We start from the raw sequence: 15,664 nt of genomic DNA on the forward strand, positions 1-15,664 counted from the left end.
GAGATTAGAACTGCCCCCACCCTTCTTGTCTTTCGTAAACTACTCAAGACCCACCTATACCGCAGGCATGGGGGAGTTGAGACACCTTTCCCCCAGGCTCTTTATTATTTTATGTTTGGTATGTATGTGCTGTTTGGTTTTTAAATATGGTAGGGTTTTATATGCTTCTTTTTTAATATTAGATTTGTTTCACTATAATATTGTTTTTTATTATTGTTGTGAGCCGCCCCAAGTCTTCGGAGAGGGGCGGCATACAAGTCTAATAAATAATAATAATAATTATTATTATTGTTGTTGTATATTGTTTTATCACTGCTGTGAGCCGCCCTCAGTCTGCGGAGAAGGGCGGCATACAAATCTAATTAATAATAATAATAATAATAATAATAATAATAATAATAATAATAATAATAATAATACAATTGATGGGCCACTGTGTGATACAGAATGCTAGATTCGATGGGCTTTGTCCCAATTCAGCACAGCTCTTATATTTTTATGCCAAACTGCTGGCAGCCAGTGATCTGCAGAAGTAGCTTGCAGTACTGAACTCTAACCACTGCACCACTGAGGTTCTAGTTTATTCAGCATGAACTTAGTTATGTAGCATGAGGTTGCATATTCTGCGACATTGGGACTGTTGGTGAGTCAACAGCGGGTCAGAAGAGGAGCTGCTGTGGGACCAAGATGACAGCTGCTTTTCAAAATTTATGCTTTAAATCGAGTTGATTTAAATCAAGCCATTTTACTAGTGATTTAAACCATGATTTAATTTTCTAAAATAAGGTTTCAAGGGCTAAAATAAAAATTAGAGGTGCCAAAGGGCAGCCTTGCCATACTCCATTGTTAATTTTTATTTTTGCAGTGATGTCGTTTATTAATATTTTTGCTGTTTGGCCGGAATAAATAGATTGAATCAATCCTATGAATTTGTTACCGAATTGCATTGTTTCTAGTTGTGCTATGACAAATGGCCAATAGAGGCTGTCAAAAGCTTTGTGCATATCGACAAATATTAGTGCAGATTGTTTATAGATTTTGTTTATTGTAATATTCAAGTGTGTCTAATGTGATTCGTGTGTTTTTTGCAATTTTCTTGTGTTGCAGGAAGCCATTCTGATTTGAATGTATTTATTTATTAAATTTTATTTATGCCGCCCTCTCTGTAGACTCGGGGCGGCTCACAGCAGTAATAGAAAAACAATATACAATACAAATCTAATAATTAAAACTAAAAACCCATAATTTAAAAAACATGCACACAACATACCATACATAAACAATATAGGCCTGGGGAAGTTATCTCAGTTCCCCCATGCCTGACGACAGAGGTGAGTTTTAAGGAGCTTACAAAAGGCGAGGATGGGGGCCATTCTGATCTCTGGGGGGGAGTTGGTTCCAGAGAGTCAGGGCCGCCACAGAGAAGGCTCTTCCCCTGGATCCCGCCAAACAACATTGTTTAGTCGACGGGACCCGGAGAAGGCCAACTCTGTGGGACCTAACTGGTCACTGGGATTATTTGGTTTTTTAAGTCTTTCTGACATACAGTGATCCCCCGAGTTTCGCGATCTCGATCTTTGCGAAACGCTATATCGCGATTTTTCCACCCGATGACGTCACTCCCTTCCTTTCTCATCTTTCTTTCTCTCTCTCTTTCTCTATCTTGCTTCTTCCTCTCTCACACTCTCTTCCTCCCTCTCTCATCTCTTTCTTTCCTTCTCTCTCTTTCTCTATCTCTCCCCCTCTTGCTCTCGAGCAGCAAGCGGAGCGGCCGGCCGGGCGGGTGAACGGGCAAGCGAGCAGCCGGGTGAACGGGCAAGCGAGCGGCCGGGCGGGTGAACGGGCAAGCGAGCAGCCGGGCGGGCGGGTGAACGGGCAAGCGGAGCGGCCGGGCAGGCGGGTGAACGGGCAAGTGAGCAGCCGAGCGGGCGGGCAAACGGGCAAGCGGAGCGGCCGGGCGGGCGAACGGGCAAGCGAGCAGCCGGGCGGGTGGGTGAACGGGCAAGCGGCAAGCGATCTTGGGGTTTCCCCTTTGCCTGGGCGGCGGGAAGACCCAGGGAAGGTTCCTTCGGCCGCCCAACAGCTGATCTGCTCCGCAGCGCGGCAGCAGCGAGGAGCCGAAGATGGGGTTTCCCCGTTGCCTGGGCAACGGGGAAACCCCATCTTCAGCTCCTCGCTGCTGCCGTGCTGCGGAGCAGATCAGCTGTTGGGCGGCCGAAGGAACCTTCCCTGGGTCTTCCCCGCCGCCCACACGCAAACTCCACCATCTGCGCATGTGCGGCCATGGAAGAAGGGGCGCGCATGCGCAGATGGTGTTTTTACTTCCGCACCACTACATCCCGAAAAATCGATTATCGCAAGGGGTCTTGGAACGGAACCCTCGCGATAATCGGGGGATCACTGTAATTGAGGCTAATATTTTGTAATTTGTATTAAGGAAGGAAATCGTGATTTAAATCACGATTGACTTGATTTACAGTGATCCCTTGATTTTCGCGGGGGTTACGTTCCAAGACCTCCCGCGAAAATCGATTATCCGCGATATAGCGGCGCGGAAGTAAAAACACCATCTGCGCATGCGTGCCCTTTTTTTCCATGGCCGCGCATGCGCAGATGGTGGAGCCGGGGAGCGACAAAAGTGCAACTAATATTAGATAAACATCTACAGTATCTAAATAAATAAAATAAACATCTCGCCGCTCGTCCGTTCACCCGCCCGCCCGCCGCTTGCCCGCCCGCCACGCGTCCGTTCGCCCGCCCGCCGCTCGCCGCTTGTCCGTTCGCCCGCCCGCCGCTCGTCCGAGAAAAAGAGAGCAAGTGAGAAAAAGAGAGAGAGCAAGAGGGGGAGAGATAGAGAAAGAGAGAGAAGGAAAGAAAGAGATGAGAAAGGAAGGAAGAGAGTGAGAGGATGAAAGAGAGAGAAGGAAGAGTGGAAGGAAGAGAGAGAGAGAAGAGTGGAAGGAAGAGAGAAAGAAATGATAGAAAAAAGGGGAGAAAAAAAGAGAAATGAGAAAATGATTGAAGCAGAGAATGACAGGAAAGAAAGAGACAGAGAAGTGACTCTTGGTGATGACGTATGACGTCATCGGGTGGGAAAAACCGTGGAATAGAAAAAAAACCGTGGAGTATTTTTAAATTATTATTTTTTGAAAAACCGTGGTATAGCGTTTCGCGAAAATCAAGACCACGAAAATCGAGGGATCACTGTATATCAATTTCACCCTGATGCAAAGGATCTCATTCTTCTTTACTTAAAGACCTGGGTGATTAGCCAAGTCTTCATGAATCTTCTAAACAATAGCGGAGTTAGATCTCAGGAGGAATCTCATTCAGAAGGCAGGTCTTGCTATAGAGAAGTTACCCTTCCAGGGTCTCAATAGACACCAAAGGAACCCAAGATGTACCAACCTTGCAGGATCAATTGGTCAGGCAAATGTTATGTCAGTCAGGCCTGGTGCCATGTAGTGCAATATTATAGCGTTACAGAAAAATATAATCAAAATTTTAAAAAAATCTTTGTTTAATTGAGACTCACCTGGGGGGATGTATTTCGAAATATATCCGAGCCTTCAATCACATCCCTTTTTATTTTTTCTTTGACGTTGATAAATTCTTCTTCACTCAAATTAATATCTTCCAAAAGGTGACCACAAGATGGACACTGCCTGTTACTGTAACAATGAAATCATATAATAAAAAAATATTAGCACCTTAAGTATGTTGCTCCTTAAGCCTCATTACATTTCCCTTGAGGCTGGTAGCACAAGATGTCAAAAAAATCTACCTATAAAAGCTCAACTAAATCATTCTAAAAGAACAATTTTTTGTTAGTTTTGTTATAATACGCTGGTTTCTGAAGCAATTTTTCTACAGACAGCACGGAAATGAAGTTAACTATGCTTTTGATAGGTTGGCAAAATAAGTATCTAGTAACAGTTTGATAGCTTATTTACAAATCTTGATTGAATACTTTGATAGAAGAATATTTAAATATTCATTAAATATTGAATAAACTTGCAATTATGTGAAAAAGCTTCAACTGGGTCATTTCAATATAAACCTAAATGAATTTATAAATGTATATTCTTTCGTTCCTTTTTCTTTTGGCATAGTCACAAGAAGATATGAATCCTAAGTAGCAATAAGAGAAATTGCATTGAACTATATTTAGTATTAATTAGGATTTATTGAAACCTGCCACTCAATAATCCATGATCTGTTTTTTTTCAATTAATCATAATTAAATTTAACTACACTTTACACTTTGGTCAGAACTCTAAACAGACATAAATATTTTAATTTATTCTTGGTTGTGACAAATTAAAAGAGAGCACAGTTATTTAAGGAGCCTACGCAAAAGCTCAGATGAATTCAAGGGATGCTAAATTATTTAATCATTATTCATAAATTGCACCATTCAAAAAAAAAAAACCAATAAAGAAGTCTGAGAATAGAATAGAATAGAATAGAAAGAACAGAATTCTTTATTGCCCAAGTGTGATTGGACTCACAAGGAATTTGTCTTTGGTGCAGATGCTCCCAGTGAACATTAAAAAAAAAGATACATTTGTCAAGAATCAAAGGGTACAACACTTAATGATGGTCATAGGGCACCCAAATAAGCAATCAGGAAACTATCAGTATCAATATAAATCATAAGGATACAGACAACAAGTTACAGTCCTGCAGTCATAAGTGGGAGGAGAGGGGTGATAGGAAAAATGAGAAGACTAATAGTAATAGTAATACAGCCTCAGTGAATAGTTGGACAGTAATGAGGGAATTATTCATTTAGCGGAGTGATGGCGTGGTCGGGGAGAGAAAACAAAAAGACCAGAAAACATCACCTCCAGCAGCCAACACCCAGAGAAGCAGGGATTGAAACCAAGCAAACAAGGAGAAAATGATAATCAAGAAATTAAACAAAAAGAAAATAATATCCCCTCGAAACTGGCAAGAAAAGCTATTGCATAGTTTATAAACAGGGAGCAAATCCCACACTCATTACATTTATTTTCTACCTAGTGATAATGAAACACTTGTTACTGACAACCAAGTAGAGAACACCAAGAAATCCACAGTTCATCCTGAGTTACATACAGTATATTCTCTGCCATTGGAACCCAAGGATGCTTTTCCAAAAGGCAAATGGATATTCCTTGAAAATATTTTGCTTCTTATCCAAGAAGCTTCCTTAGTTCTAGTAAGCACCTTTGGGACAACAATGACCTACATCAGAGATCTTCAAACTTGGCAAGTTTAAGACTTTTGGACTTCAACTCCCAGAATTCTCCAGCCAGCATAGCTGGCTGGAGAACTCTGGGAGTTGAAGTCCACAAGTCTTAAACTTGCCAGGTTTGAAGACCCCTGACCTGGATGTTTGAAAATCTCCATAGACTTCTACTGGGACAATTTTATTGTCAGAAAACTTGGAAGAATTCTCAATCCTACCAATCATTTAACTACATAAATCTTTATAGATGTTCTAATATTTGGAAATTATATATTCAAGTATATCCTCAGGAAATTACATATTTAAGTATATCCAACTCCTTACTGTCTCTCACAGATTTTTTTTCTCTGCAACTATTTTGCTGTTTTAAGCTTCTTTAAATTTCTACAGGGAATATAAGATATGAATCAATAAAGAGGACATTCAGGCGTCACACTGCACTCTTAAGGCAGATGTTAGATTTTAAATGCATTTTAACCTAAGTTTTGCGTAATTATTACAAAAAACCCTAGAGTTATATAATCCTTGAATGAAAGATGAAAATCTCTTTCTGTTTCATTTGAAGAAGTAATTGAAGCTAAACCTGAGACAGAACTTTAAAGAAAATATATTTACCTATTATTCATGCTTGTTAAATTTCCTTTCCAGTTCTCCCCTGGAATACTATGAAAATGCATAAAAATTAGAAGCCAATTAAAATAATTTAAACACATTCAAAAGAAGCATTTCCTGCTATTAGATCCAAATAAAAGCATCAATAATGAACTGGATTTATCTTTACACACAAGCTTTTTCTTAAAATATAGCAGGCTACATCTAAGCATTTATAGATACATTAAAGTGTTACTGCAATTTTACTTATATATAAGCCCTTCATTATTTAAAATATATTACTTCCAATCAGGGGTGGGCTTCAAATATTTTAGCAATGGATTCTCTGTCCGGTTGTTGGGTAGGCGTACCTATTGTGGGTGTGGCCTGGTCAGCTTTCTGCACCATGGCGGGAGGCCCATTTTTCACCCTCCCTGGCTCAAAGACTTTTCTTGAGCCTCCAGAAGCTGGAAATGGGCCTGTTTCCAGCCTTCTGGAGCCTCCAGGTCTTTTTTTTCACTCTTGAACTTCCACGTGGGTCTTGCACTTACCTGGCATCCAAAATGGACTGTGTGGAGACTCTTGGGAGGGGTGTGGTGAGCGGGGCCAGTCAGGAGTGGGATTTGGGGACTTGCCGAATTGCGTAGAATCTGCTAGTCCCAAACCCAGGTGAACCCGGAGCAGCCCACCCCTGCTTCTAATCCAGTGTTTCCCAACCTTGGCAACTTGAAGATATTTGGACTTCAACTCCCAGAATTCCCCAGCCAGCATTCGCTGGCTGGGGAATTCTGGGAGTTGAAGTCCAAATAACTTCAAGTTGCCAAGGTTGGGAAACACTGTTCTAATCTATCTCTCAGGGTTTTGCTAGGAGGTTAACAATGCACAAATGTACACAGAGAATATAAACAAGCAATTCTCGTAAGCAAATGTAGGAAAATCAGTTGATCTGAATCCAAAGAAAATAAGAGGTTTAGAGTCAGCTTTCACGGCTCAGGGACTGTTATTTCTTGATTTACAATAAAGTAAGTGTCCAGATTGTATTAAATCTCTGGGAAGTCGCAGGAAGTTTCCGTCTGTTTTGACAGAGTGAGGCAATAACTATTTAATTAAAATTAGATACAGTATTATAAAATATTGCAGCATTTCCCTGTTTCAGTAATCATCATTGAACATGTACTGCTTTTAAAGAAACTATAGCATTGCAACTTACATTTAAATATTCCATTTTTTTGGTAAATGTATTAAGAGTTTCTTTTAAAATAGCAGCTTGTCAAATACATTTTTTAATATGGAGATTCTACAGTAGTCTTTAAGATTGCTTGATTATATCATTGACCAGGTTCACATATCACACTATTTATTTACTTATTGGATTTGTATGCCGCCCCTCTCCGAGGACTCGGGGCAGCTTACAACATGTCAAAAACAATATATCATATACATATCTAAAAATCCAATTAATATAACTAAAAAACTTTCTAAAACTCTAATAAAATTTAAAATCATTCATTACCATTCACACAGCAAAACATACTACACTTGTCGGCCAGGGGGCTAGGGTCTAATGGCCCCAAGCCTGGTAGCATAAATAGGTCTTTAAGCTTTTACGGAAGGCGAGGAGAGTGGGAGCAGTGCGAATCTCTGGTGGGAGCAGATTCGAGGGCCGGGGCCCCCACAGAGAAGACTCTTCCTCTAGGCCCCACCAGATGACATTGTCTAGTTGACGGAACCTGGAGAAGGCCAACACTGTGGGACATAACCGGTCACTGGGACTCATGCAGCAGAAGGCGGTCCTGGAGTTAATCTGGTCCCATGCTATGTAGGGCTTTATAGGTCATAACCAACACTTTGAATTGTGTCCGGAAACCGATCAGCAGCCAATGCATCCCGTGGAGTGATGGAGAGATATGGGTATGCCTAGGAAGGCCCATAATCGCTCGCCCGGCTGCATTCTGCACAATTTGTAGTTTCCGAACGCTCTTCAAAGGTAGCCCCATGTAGAGAGCATTGCAGTAGTCGAACCTCGAGGTGATTAGGGCATGAGTGACTGTGAGCAAAGACACCCTGTCCAAATAGGGCCGCAACTATACTATAACCATATAAAATGTTTTTTGCCTTTGCGGAGCTGGAGTGGGCTGCAGGTCACCAGTTTGACATGCCTGATGTAGATCAACATCTGGCTTTGAGGGTTTTTTACTTATATGTACACAATTTATAAATAACGTTTATTTATTATTCATATGAATTGGGTATTATTAATTAAACCAATCTTGAATATAACAGATGGCTGATAAAACATTGTGTGCAAACTTGCCATAGATTTGATAGTTACATATATTTCTCATCAACTTTACAACATAAGCAGATGATTTACTACTCAGTATTTAAAGAATTACTTTAAGCAAATTTCATCTAAAACATGAAGAACAACTACTACAAGCTTTATTTACCTTTCAAACCACTGCTTTATGCTCAGCACGAGAGATTCATCAGGATACATTTGGTTCTCCCTTAAGTAGTAGAGGATATCAATACACTTGTTTTTCAAATGGTCATCCTTCCCAGGCTGGCAAAAGTCGAAGAAAAGCTTTATTGTTGTCAAAGCAGGAGTCATATTTTCAGCTGCCATCTCATGAAATAACTCAAATGCAAGGCTTCTTTCTTGGTTGAGCAGTGCACCCTCAATGCAGTCTCCATAATTTTGTCTTGAATGGAATGAGACTTTTTTAAGCTTTTCCAGTAGTGCCAAGATGTCTTTCCAGTGTGGGGAATCATTCAGGCCTTTGATGAGCAAAGAATAAGCTGATGCTTCTAAAGATTTATATTTGGCTTTCATAATATTATAGATGTCGTAAATCTCTCCTTTGTCCTTATGAAAAACACATAAACTCAAGTACTTCACCAAATAGCTATATTCAACATCTCCGTCACGTTTAGCCACTGCAACAAGCAAGGATTTAGCCACATTTACTGGGCTACGATTATTTATCATGCTGTCAAACATAACATCTTCAAATCTTTTAATGTGTTGAGATTCTTCTTTTAACTTCTCCCATTCCTTGGCACTCAAAGGTGTGTCCGGAGGAGAGATTGTGTTAAAAGGAGTAAAAGAATCACCTGCAACTGCATTGTTTGTATTGCACATTGCCCTCATCTTGGACGACCCAGCCACAAATGCACTGAAAGGCTTGAAGGGAGATTTATCCTTACCAGCCCTTTTCTTTGTCTTATTGTCATTTTTAATTTTAATTTCTGGATAAAAGGCTTTAGAATCTGTCAACTCTGCCCATCTACGTGATGTAGTAAAAGTAAAACACCTACACACTGCTGGGAAGTTTTGCTTCAGTGACACAGGGAGGAATGTTAATGACTGCAAAATCCTATTTCTTATTGGGAGAAAAAAACCCATGATACTGAATAATTAAAACTGAACTTTAAAAAAAACCAGAACCAGTTTGTAATAATATATGAAAATAAGGAAACTGATTGTTCAAAAAGCTGGAACAATGACTTGATGTCACCAATATTTATCTCATTAAATCAAATCAAATCAGTGTTTATCATCCTCAGAAAAAAATCAACCAAAAGGCCAATTCGAAATGAAATCTTCTTTTCCTTCATTTGTTAAAATGCTTGACAGAAGCATATTTCTGAAGTTCCTTCATTAGTGGCACCTGCACACAAAAAAGTCAAGCACAATGATGTGAGATTTTCATTCAGGTCAGGCTGCATGAAAACAACACTCAGTAAGAATGGTGATATCTCACTTACTTAATCAGATTCAGTTTTCAGTACTTATAATCATCTTATAGAAACAAACTAACTCTATAACTAGTCCTAAAATTGAGACTACAGGGCTGCCAGAGATCAAGAATCTGATTTTGCTTATAGCCCCTTACAGAATAGAGGGATGCAACTTAGGACTAGGGAGGTACTAATACCACTTTATAAAACCTTAGTTAGACCACACATAGAGTACTGCGTCCATTTTTGGTCACCACACTACAAAAAAGACATTTAAACTTTAGAGCAGTGTTTTTCAACCAGGGTTCTGCAAGGACCAGCCAGGGGTTCCGCAACTTATCAATCCTGCCCGCTTCCGTAGCGGAGCAGCCTCTTCCTCCACCTGAGCCGGGGTGGTGCAGCAGGTAGAGTGCTGTACTGCAGGCCACTGAAGCTGACTGTAGATCTGAAGGTCAGCGGTTCAAATCTCATCACCGGCTCAAGGTTGACTCAGCCTTCCATCCTTCCGAGGTGGGTAAAATGAGGACCCGGATTGTGGGGGCAATATGCTGGCTGTGTTAAAAAGTGCTATTGCTAACATGTTGTAAGCCGCCCTGAGTCTAAGGAAAAGGGCGGCATAAAAATCAAATAAATAAATAAATCTCATGTCCAGCAGATTAATCATGCTCAGCAGCAGCAGCTGCCAAGCAGGAAGAACACTGGCGGCAGCGTTGGCACTAACAGCAGCAGTAGCGCTCCTCTAGCCCCTCGCTGCAGCAGTGGGACCAAAGCGCAGGCTACAGCGGCAGGAGGAAGAGAAGGCGGGAGTGGTTGCCTCTCCAGCACCTCCAACGCGGAGCTTCCCAATCCAGGGCTGAGGCATGCAAGGTGCCTCAAGGTTCTCTCCCACTCCTCCTCACGCCTCCTTCCCGTGCCTGCGTACACGCCGTGGCGCTCGGCCAAGGGGCCAACTCATTATCTCCCTTTTCCCTGTGCATGGCACTGTAAGAGAGCGCGCCCTACTAATCCCCTCACGCTCGGGGCCTGAGAGGGCAGGAGGAGCAGAAAGTGGAGCAGAAGCTGTCCACTCCGGCTTTGCCTTCACTCTGACCCTCCCATCGGCCCCCGCAGCCGCCAAAAAATGGGGAAAGCGTGTAGAATGGAGCGAACGGTCTCCGCTTATTGCCCCGTTCAGGCCCGGCATTCCCGGCAAGGGTATGCAGCATACCCTCTCTCCCTTTTACCCTTTCTCTGCTACTCCATAGCCAAGGATCCCCATGTGGTAGCAGCACTTGCTGATTCTGCCTCCATCCGCTAAGGCTGCATTACTATTACTATTAGTCTTCACATCATTCCTATCACCGATCTCCCACTTATGACTATGACTGTAACTTGTTGCTTGTATCCTTATGATTTATATTGTTTCTTGATTGCTTATTTAACCTCTATGACAATCATTAAGTGTTGTACCTCAGAGTCTTGACAAATGTATCTTTTTTATGTACACTGAGAGCATATTTATTTATTTATTTATTTGTTTGTTTGTTCAATTTTTATGCCGCTCTTTTCCTTAGACTCAGGGCGGCTTACAACATGTTAGCAATAGCACTTTTTAACGGAGCCAGCCTATTGCCCCCACAATCAGGGTCCTCATTTTACCCACCTCAGAAGGATGGAAGGCTGAGTCAACCTTGAGCCGATGATGAGATTTGAACCACTGACCTACAGATCTACAGTCAGCTTCAGTGGCCTGCAGTACAGCACTCTACCTGCTGCGCCACCCCGGCTCAATTTTGCATATGCACCAAAGACAAATTCATTGTGTGTTCAATCACACTTGGCCAATAAAAAAATTCTATTTCAGCTTCAGGATGTACAGCTTAATGCAGTGTTTTTCAACCAAGGCTCCGCCAGAAATCTGACGACACCAAAGGGTTCCCCTGAAGAAAAATTGTTGAAAAACACTGCTCTAGAGAAAGTGCAGAAGAGAGCAACTAGGATGATTAGGTGACTGGAGACTATAACATCCGAAGAGCGGTTGCAGGAACTGGGCATGGCCAGTCTGGCGAAGAGAAGGCCCAGGGGAGACATGATAGCAGTGTTCCAATACTTGAGGGGCTGCCACAGAGAGGAGGGGGTCAGACTGTTTGCCAAGTGACCAGAAAGCCAGACAAGGAACCATAACTGGAAATTGACCAAGGAGAGATTCAACCTGGAAATTAGGAGAAACTTTCTGACAGTGAGAGCCATCAACCAGTGGAATAGCTTGCCTGCAGAGATTGTGAGAGCTCCAACACTTGAGACTTTCAAGAGGAGATTGGATTGCCATTTGACTCCAGCTTTGGGGGGTGGGGGGTGTAGTTGTTGGACTACGTGACCTACAAGGTCCCTTCTAACTTTAGTAATCTAATACAAGGTTCGACAAACCCAGGCGCCTGGTCGCCAGTGGCGCCTAGAAAATGTTGTCTGGCGCCTAGAAAATGTTGCCTGCTGTACTGTATGTCAGCGTTTCCCAACCGGTGTGCCGCCTGGGCAGGGCGCTGCGGTGCCTCTGACCTCTCCGCTCCTGCCCGATGCCGCGGTTTCTGGCGCTCTCCTGCTGGGTCCCAAAGAAGGCAGGCAGGAAGGAGAGCTCCATTCTTCGCGCCTTTTTCCCGCCTTCCTTCTTTGGGGCTCAGCAGGAGAGCGCCAGAAACCGCGGCATCGAGCAGGAACCGGGAGGTCGGAGGCACCGGCACGGCAGCGCCCGCCCAGCTGAAGGTTCCCTGTCGTCATCGGCAAGTGTCCTTTGGGGCCCGGCGGGAGGGCACTGGCGGTGGGAGCGGGGGGGGGGGCCGCGGCTGCAGCGGCACAGGCAGTCGCGGGGAGATGGCGGGGGGAGCGGGGGGCGGCTAAAGCGGCCCCGGGCACCGTTCCCTGTACGCTTTTCCAGGGGCGCGCAGGGAGCCGCGGCCACCCGCCCGCCTACCGGATTTCCCTCCGCGCGGCTGGGGAGGTGGATTCGCCGCCCCCGCCAGCCCGATCTCCCTCCAGTGGCTGGTGACGTAGTTCTACCGCCCTCGCCAGCCTGATCTCCCTCCGTGGGGGGCGACGAACCGACGACCGGGGGCTGTCCGTCCGTGTTGGGTGGTGCAGGGCAGGCACAGGCAGCCCCAGGGGAGAACAAGGGAGGGAGAGAAAGGAAAGAGAGAGTAAGGGAGGGAGAGAAAATTGAATGAAGGAGGGAGAGAAAGAAAGAGTAAGAAGCAGAAAGGATAGAGAAAAAGGAAGAGAAAGGGAGGGGGAGAAAGGAAAGAGGGAGGAAGGGGGGGAGAGAAAATTGAATGAAGGAGGGAGAGAAAGAAAGAGTAAGAAGTAGAAAGGATAGAGAAAAAGGAAGAGAAAGGGAGGGGGAGAAAGGAAAGAGGGAGGAAGGGGGAGAGAAAGAAGATATGAAGGAGGGAGAAAAAGAAAGAGAGATAGGAAGGAAAGAGGGAGAGAAAGGAATGAGAGAGAAAGGGAGGGAGAGAAAGGGAATGAAAGAGGGAGAAGGGGTGAGAGATAGAAAGGATAGACAGAAAGGGAGAGAAAGGAAAGAGAGAAAGGGAGGGAGAGGAAGGAAAGAGATGAGAGAGGAAGGAGGAGACAGAGGGGGTGAAAGCGATGTCAGGTGGAGACTCGGCAAAAAACCAAGTTTGCTTAAAAAAAATTCTGGCTCCTAAATTTTTTGGCTGGCTCCTAGATTCTGAACAACTTTGTCGACCCCTGATTCTAATATAATCTAAAACCTGTCACCTAAACTGGTATAAAGCAGTCCAGCAAAGATATAAACGAAAACAATTCAGGAAGCTTTTTTATCTGTTCCAATAACTTTCTTTCTTTTACATTTAGCATTAGAGTAACTATTTATTTATTTATTTATTTAGTTGGATTTGTATGCGGGGCGGCTCACAGCATATATAAAAACAGAACAATAATGTAATCCAATTAATACTACAATTTAAAAACAATTAAAAGAAAAAAAATTAACCAAACATTCAGTAGTCATACTTAAGGAATTCAGTGGTCAGGGGAAGATCTAAAAGTCCCAAGCCTGGCGGTAAAGATGAGTTTTTAAGCTCTTTTGGAAGGCAAGGAGGGAGGGGACAGTGCGAATCTCTGGGGGGAGTTGGGCTCCCACAGAGAAGGCTCTACCCCTAGATCCCGCCAACTGACATTGTACTAAGTATCTTTATTGTAGTCAGAGACCAGTATTATTATGTATTGGTCTTTTAATTACAATATACTAACTTATTAACTCAATAGTTTAAAATTGATCATATACATATCTATTTATACAGCAGAATTTAACTACACTTAGGATAACAGTCATGGATAACTGAGAGTAAAATAAATAAAATTAATTAGAATAAGCAGGGATTTTTCTACCCTGTAGGCCAGCCTAAAATGGACAATACTGTATAACAACTACTATTTATATAATGTATACAAGTGTGCGTAATAAAATACATTTAACAGCTTTAATAGCCTGTTCACACGACCAAAACCTTAATCTAAATTGAATGCCTTTATAAACTCCCTTCCAAGACTGCAAGGCATCAATGAATGCCCTCCTAAATGAAAGTACCGACATGTGATTTAGGTATTTAGATAGTCAGGGGCATATCTTTGGAAAAAGACATGAGATGTCAAGGTGCATTATTGTTTGTAATCTGCTGCCTGAGGGTCATACAGGATGAAGAATAGGATAGGATAGGGATTAGGAATGGGATGGGATAAGGATTAGGAATGGAATAGGATAATAGGATAGGATAGGTATAAGGATTAGGAATAAGGTTAGGAATGGGATGAAATAGAATAGAATAGAATTCCCTATTGGCCAAGTGGGATTGGACACACAAGGAATTTGTCTTTGGTGCAATTCAGTTGCTTTTTGAAAAAAGGTAAGCCAGATTTGGCCATCATGCCTCAAAATTAAACTGATCCCACGTTCCTTTAAAAAAAAAAAAAAATCAAAGACGTTTCTTTCTTCCGAAACTGTTATTTTTGATAACTATAATCGAGGGACCTGTGTGGCTAAACTGCTATTGCCCAATCTTGTCTTGATCTCCAAAAAATCTGAAGGAAAGAGACGTGCATAAGTGCACCAGAGTGCCTTCTGTTCCCTGTCCTAATGTTTCTCTTTTACTAGTATCATGCATATAAGTATTATATCTTTGTATGCCACCCATGGGTACGTGACAAAACAAACAACAAACAAATAAAAGCAATGGCTAAATTATGTATCTGCAATCTCCCCTTTCTCCCCTCCCTTCAACCCTGTAGATTTGATTTCACTCCAAGTCATCTGAGTCGATTAGCTGCAGCTCGCTAGTTTATGTAAACCGCTTACAGAGGGCTGTAAAAGCCCTATGAAGTGGTATATAAGTCTAAATGCTATTGCTATTATGCATTGAAATCATATTAAAAGATGCTAGATAGATGGGATTTCCGATCTATCTAGCATACAATAACTTGGCTCTCTTCCTACAATGGCCCTCCTTCAACGAAGAAACAAATATTCTACCTCGTTAGCTTGCTTGTCATCCTTGGCAGACATCGGGAGCTCCCAGAACAGAAAAGTTCAGCCAAATTACCAAAGGCATCGGTTCAACTCTCGCTAGCTAAAGCGCTCGGCACTCACCGCATGCTACAAATGCGTAGAATGCGCATGCGTAGTTTATTTACCACAGTGTCTTACACAGGGCAGGTTTAAAAAGGGCCAATTTAGCCCGGACGATGAAGACAATCGAGACATAAAGCGCCACGAAAAAGCCGCAGTTCCCGAAATCAGGGAACCACGCGCGCTATTTTATCCGGAAATGTCCCTCCCATCGATGCGTTCTCCTCTGATTGGCCGATTAGCGCACGTGAAGTCTATGCCAGGAGGTAGGCAAAGTTGGCTATGACTTTGTGGACTTCAACTCCCAGAATTCCTGCACTAGCATAATTGGCTCAGGAATTCTGGGAGTTGAAGTCCACAAAGTCATAGAAGAGCCAACTTCGCCTACACCCCCGCATAGACCTCAAGTGCACTAATCGGCCAATCAAAGGCCACCTCCCAGAATTCCTGAGCCAATTATGCTAGCTCAGGAATTC

The 15,664-nt window shown here is 42.8% G+C and overlaps 1 protein-coding gene across 1 annotated transcript in view; it reads right to left on the reverse strand.

Annotated features, from left to right (window-relative positions):
• The window catches only part of PRORP (protein only RNase P catalytic subunit), a 52,629-nt gene extending 37,208 nt beyond the window's left edge, over positions 1-15,421 (reverse strand). Inside the window, exons 1-4 of the mRNA XM_070755566.1 lie at positions 15,093-15,421; positions 8,275-9,498; positions 5,849-5,896; positions 3,536-3,671 (exon numbers count right to left, since the gene is read on the reverse strand). Coding sequence (XP_070611667.1) covers positions 3,536-3,671; positions 5,849-5,896; positions 8,275-9,233 — 1,143 coding nt within the window. The 5' untranslated portion in view covers positions 9,234-9,498; positions 15,093-15,421. The remainder of the gene's footprint in view (positions 1-3,535; positions 3,672-5,848; positions 5,897-8,274; positions 9,499-15,092) is intronic.
• Positions 15,422-15,664: the final 243 nt, after the last annotated feature.

The sequence above is a fragment of the Erythrolamprus reginae genome, chromosome 1 (assembly GCF_031021105.1).
Source record: "Erythrolamprus reginae isolate rEryReg1 chromosome 1, rEryReg1.hap1, whole genome shotgun sequence".
Classification (NCBI taxonomy): domain Eukaryota; kingdom Metazoa; phylum Chordata; class Lepidosauria; order Squamata; family Dipsadidae; genus Erythrolamprus; species Erythrolamprus reginae.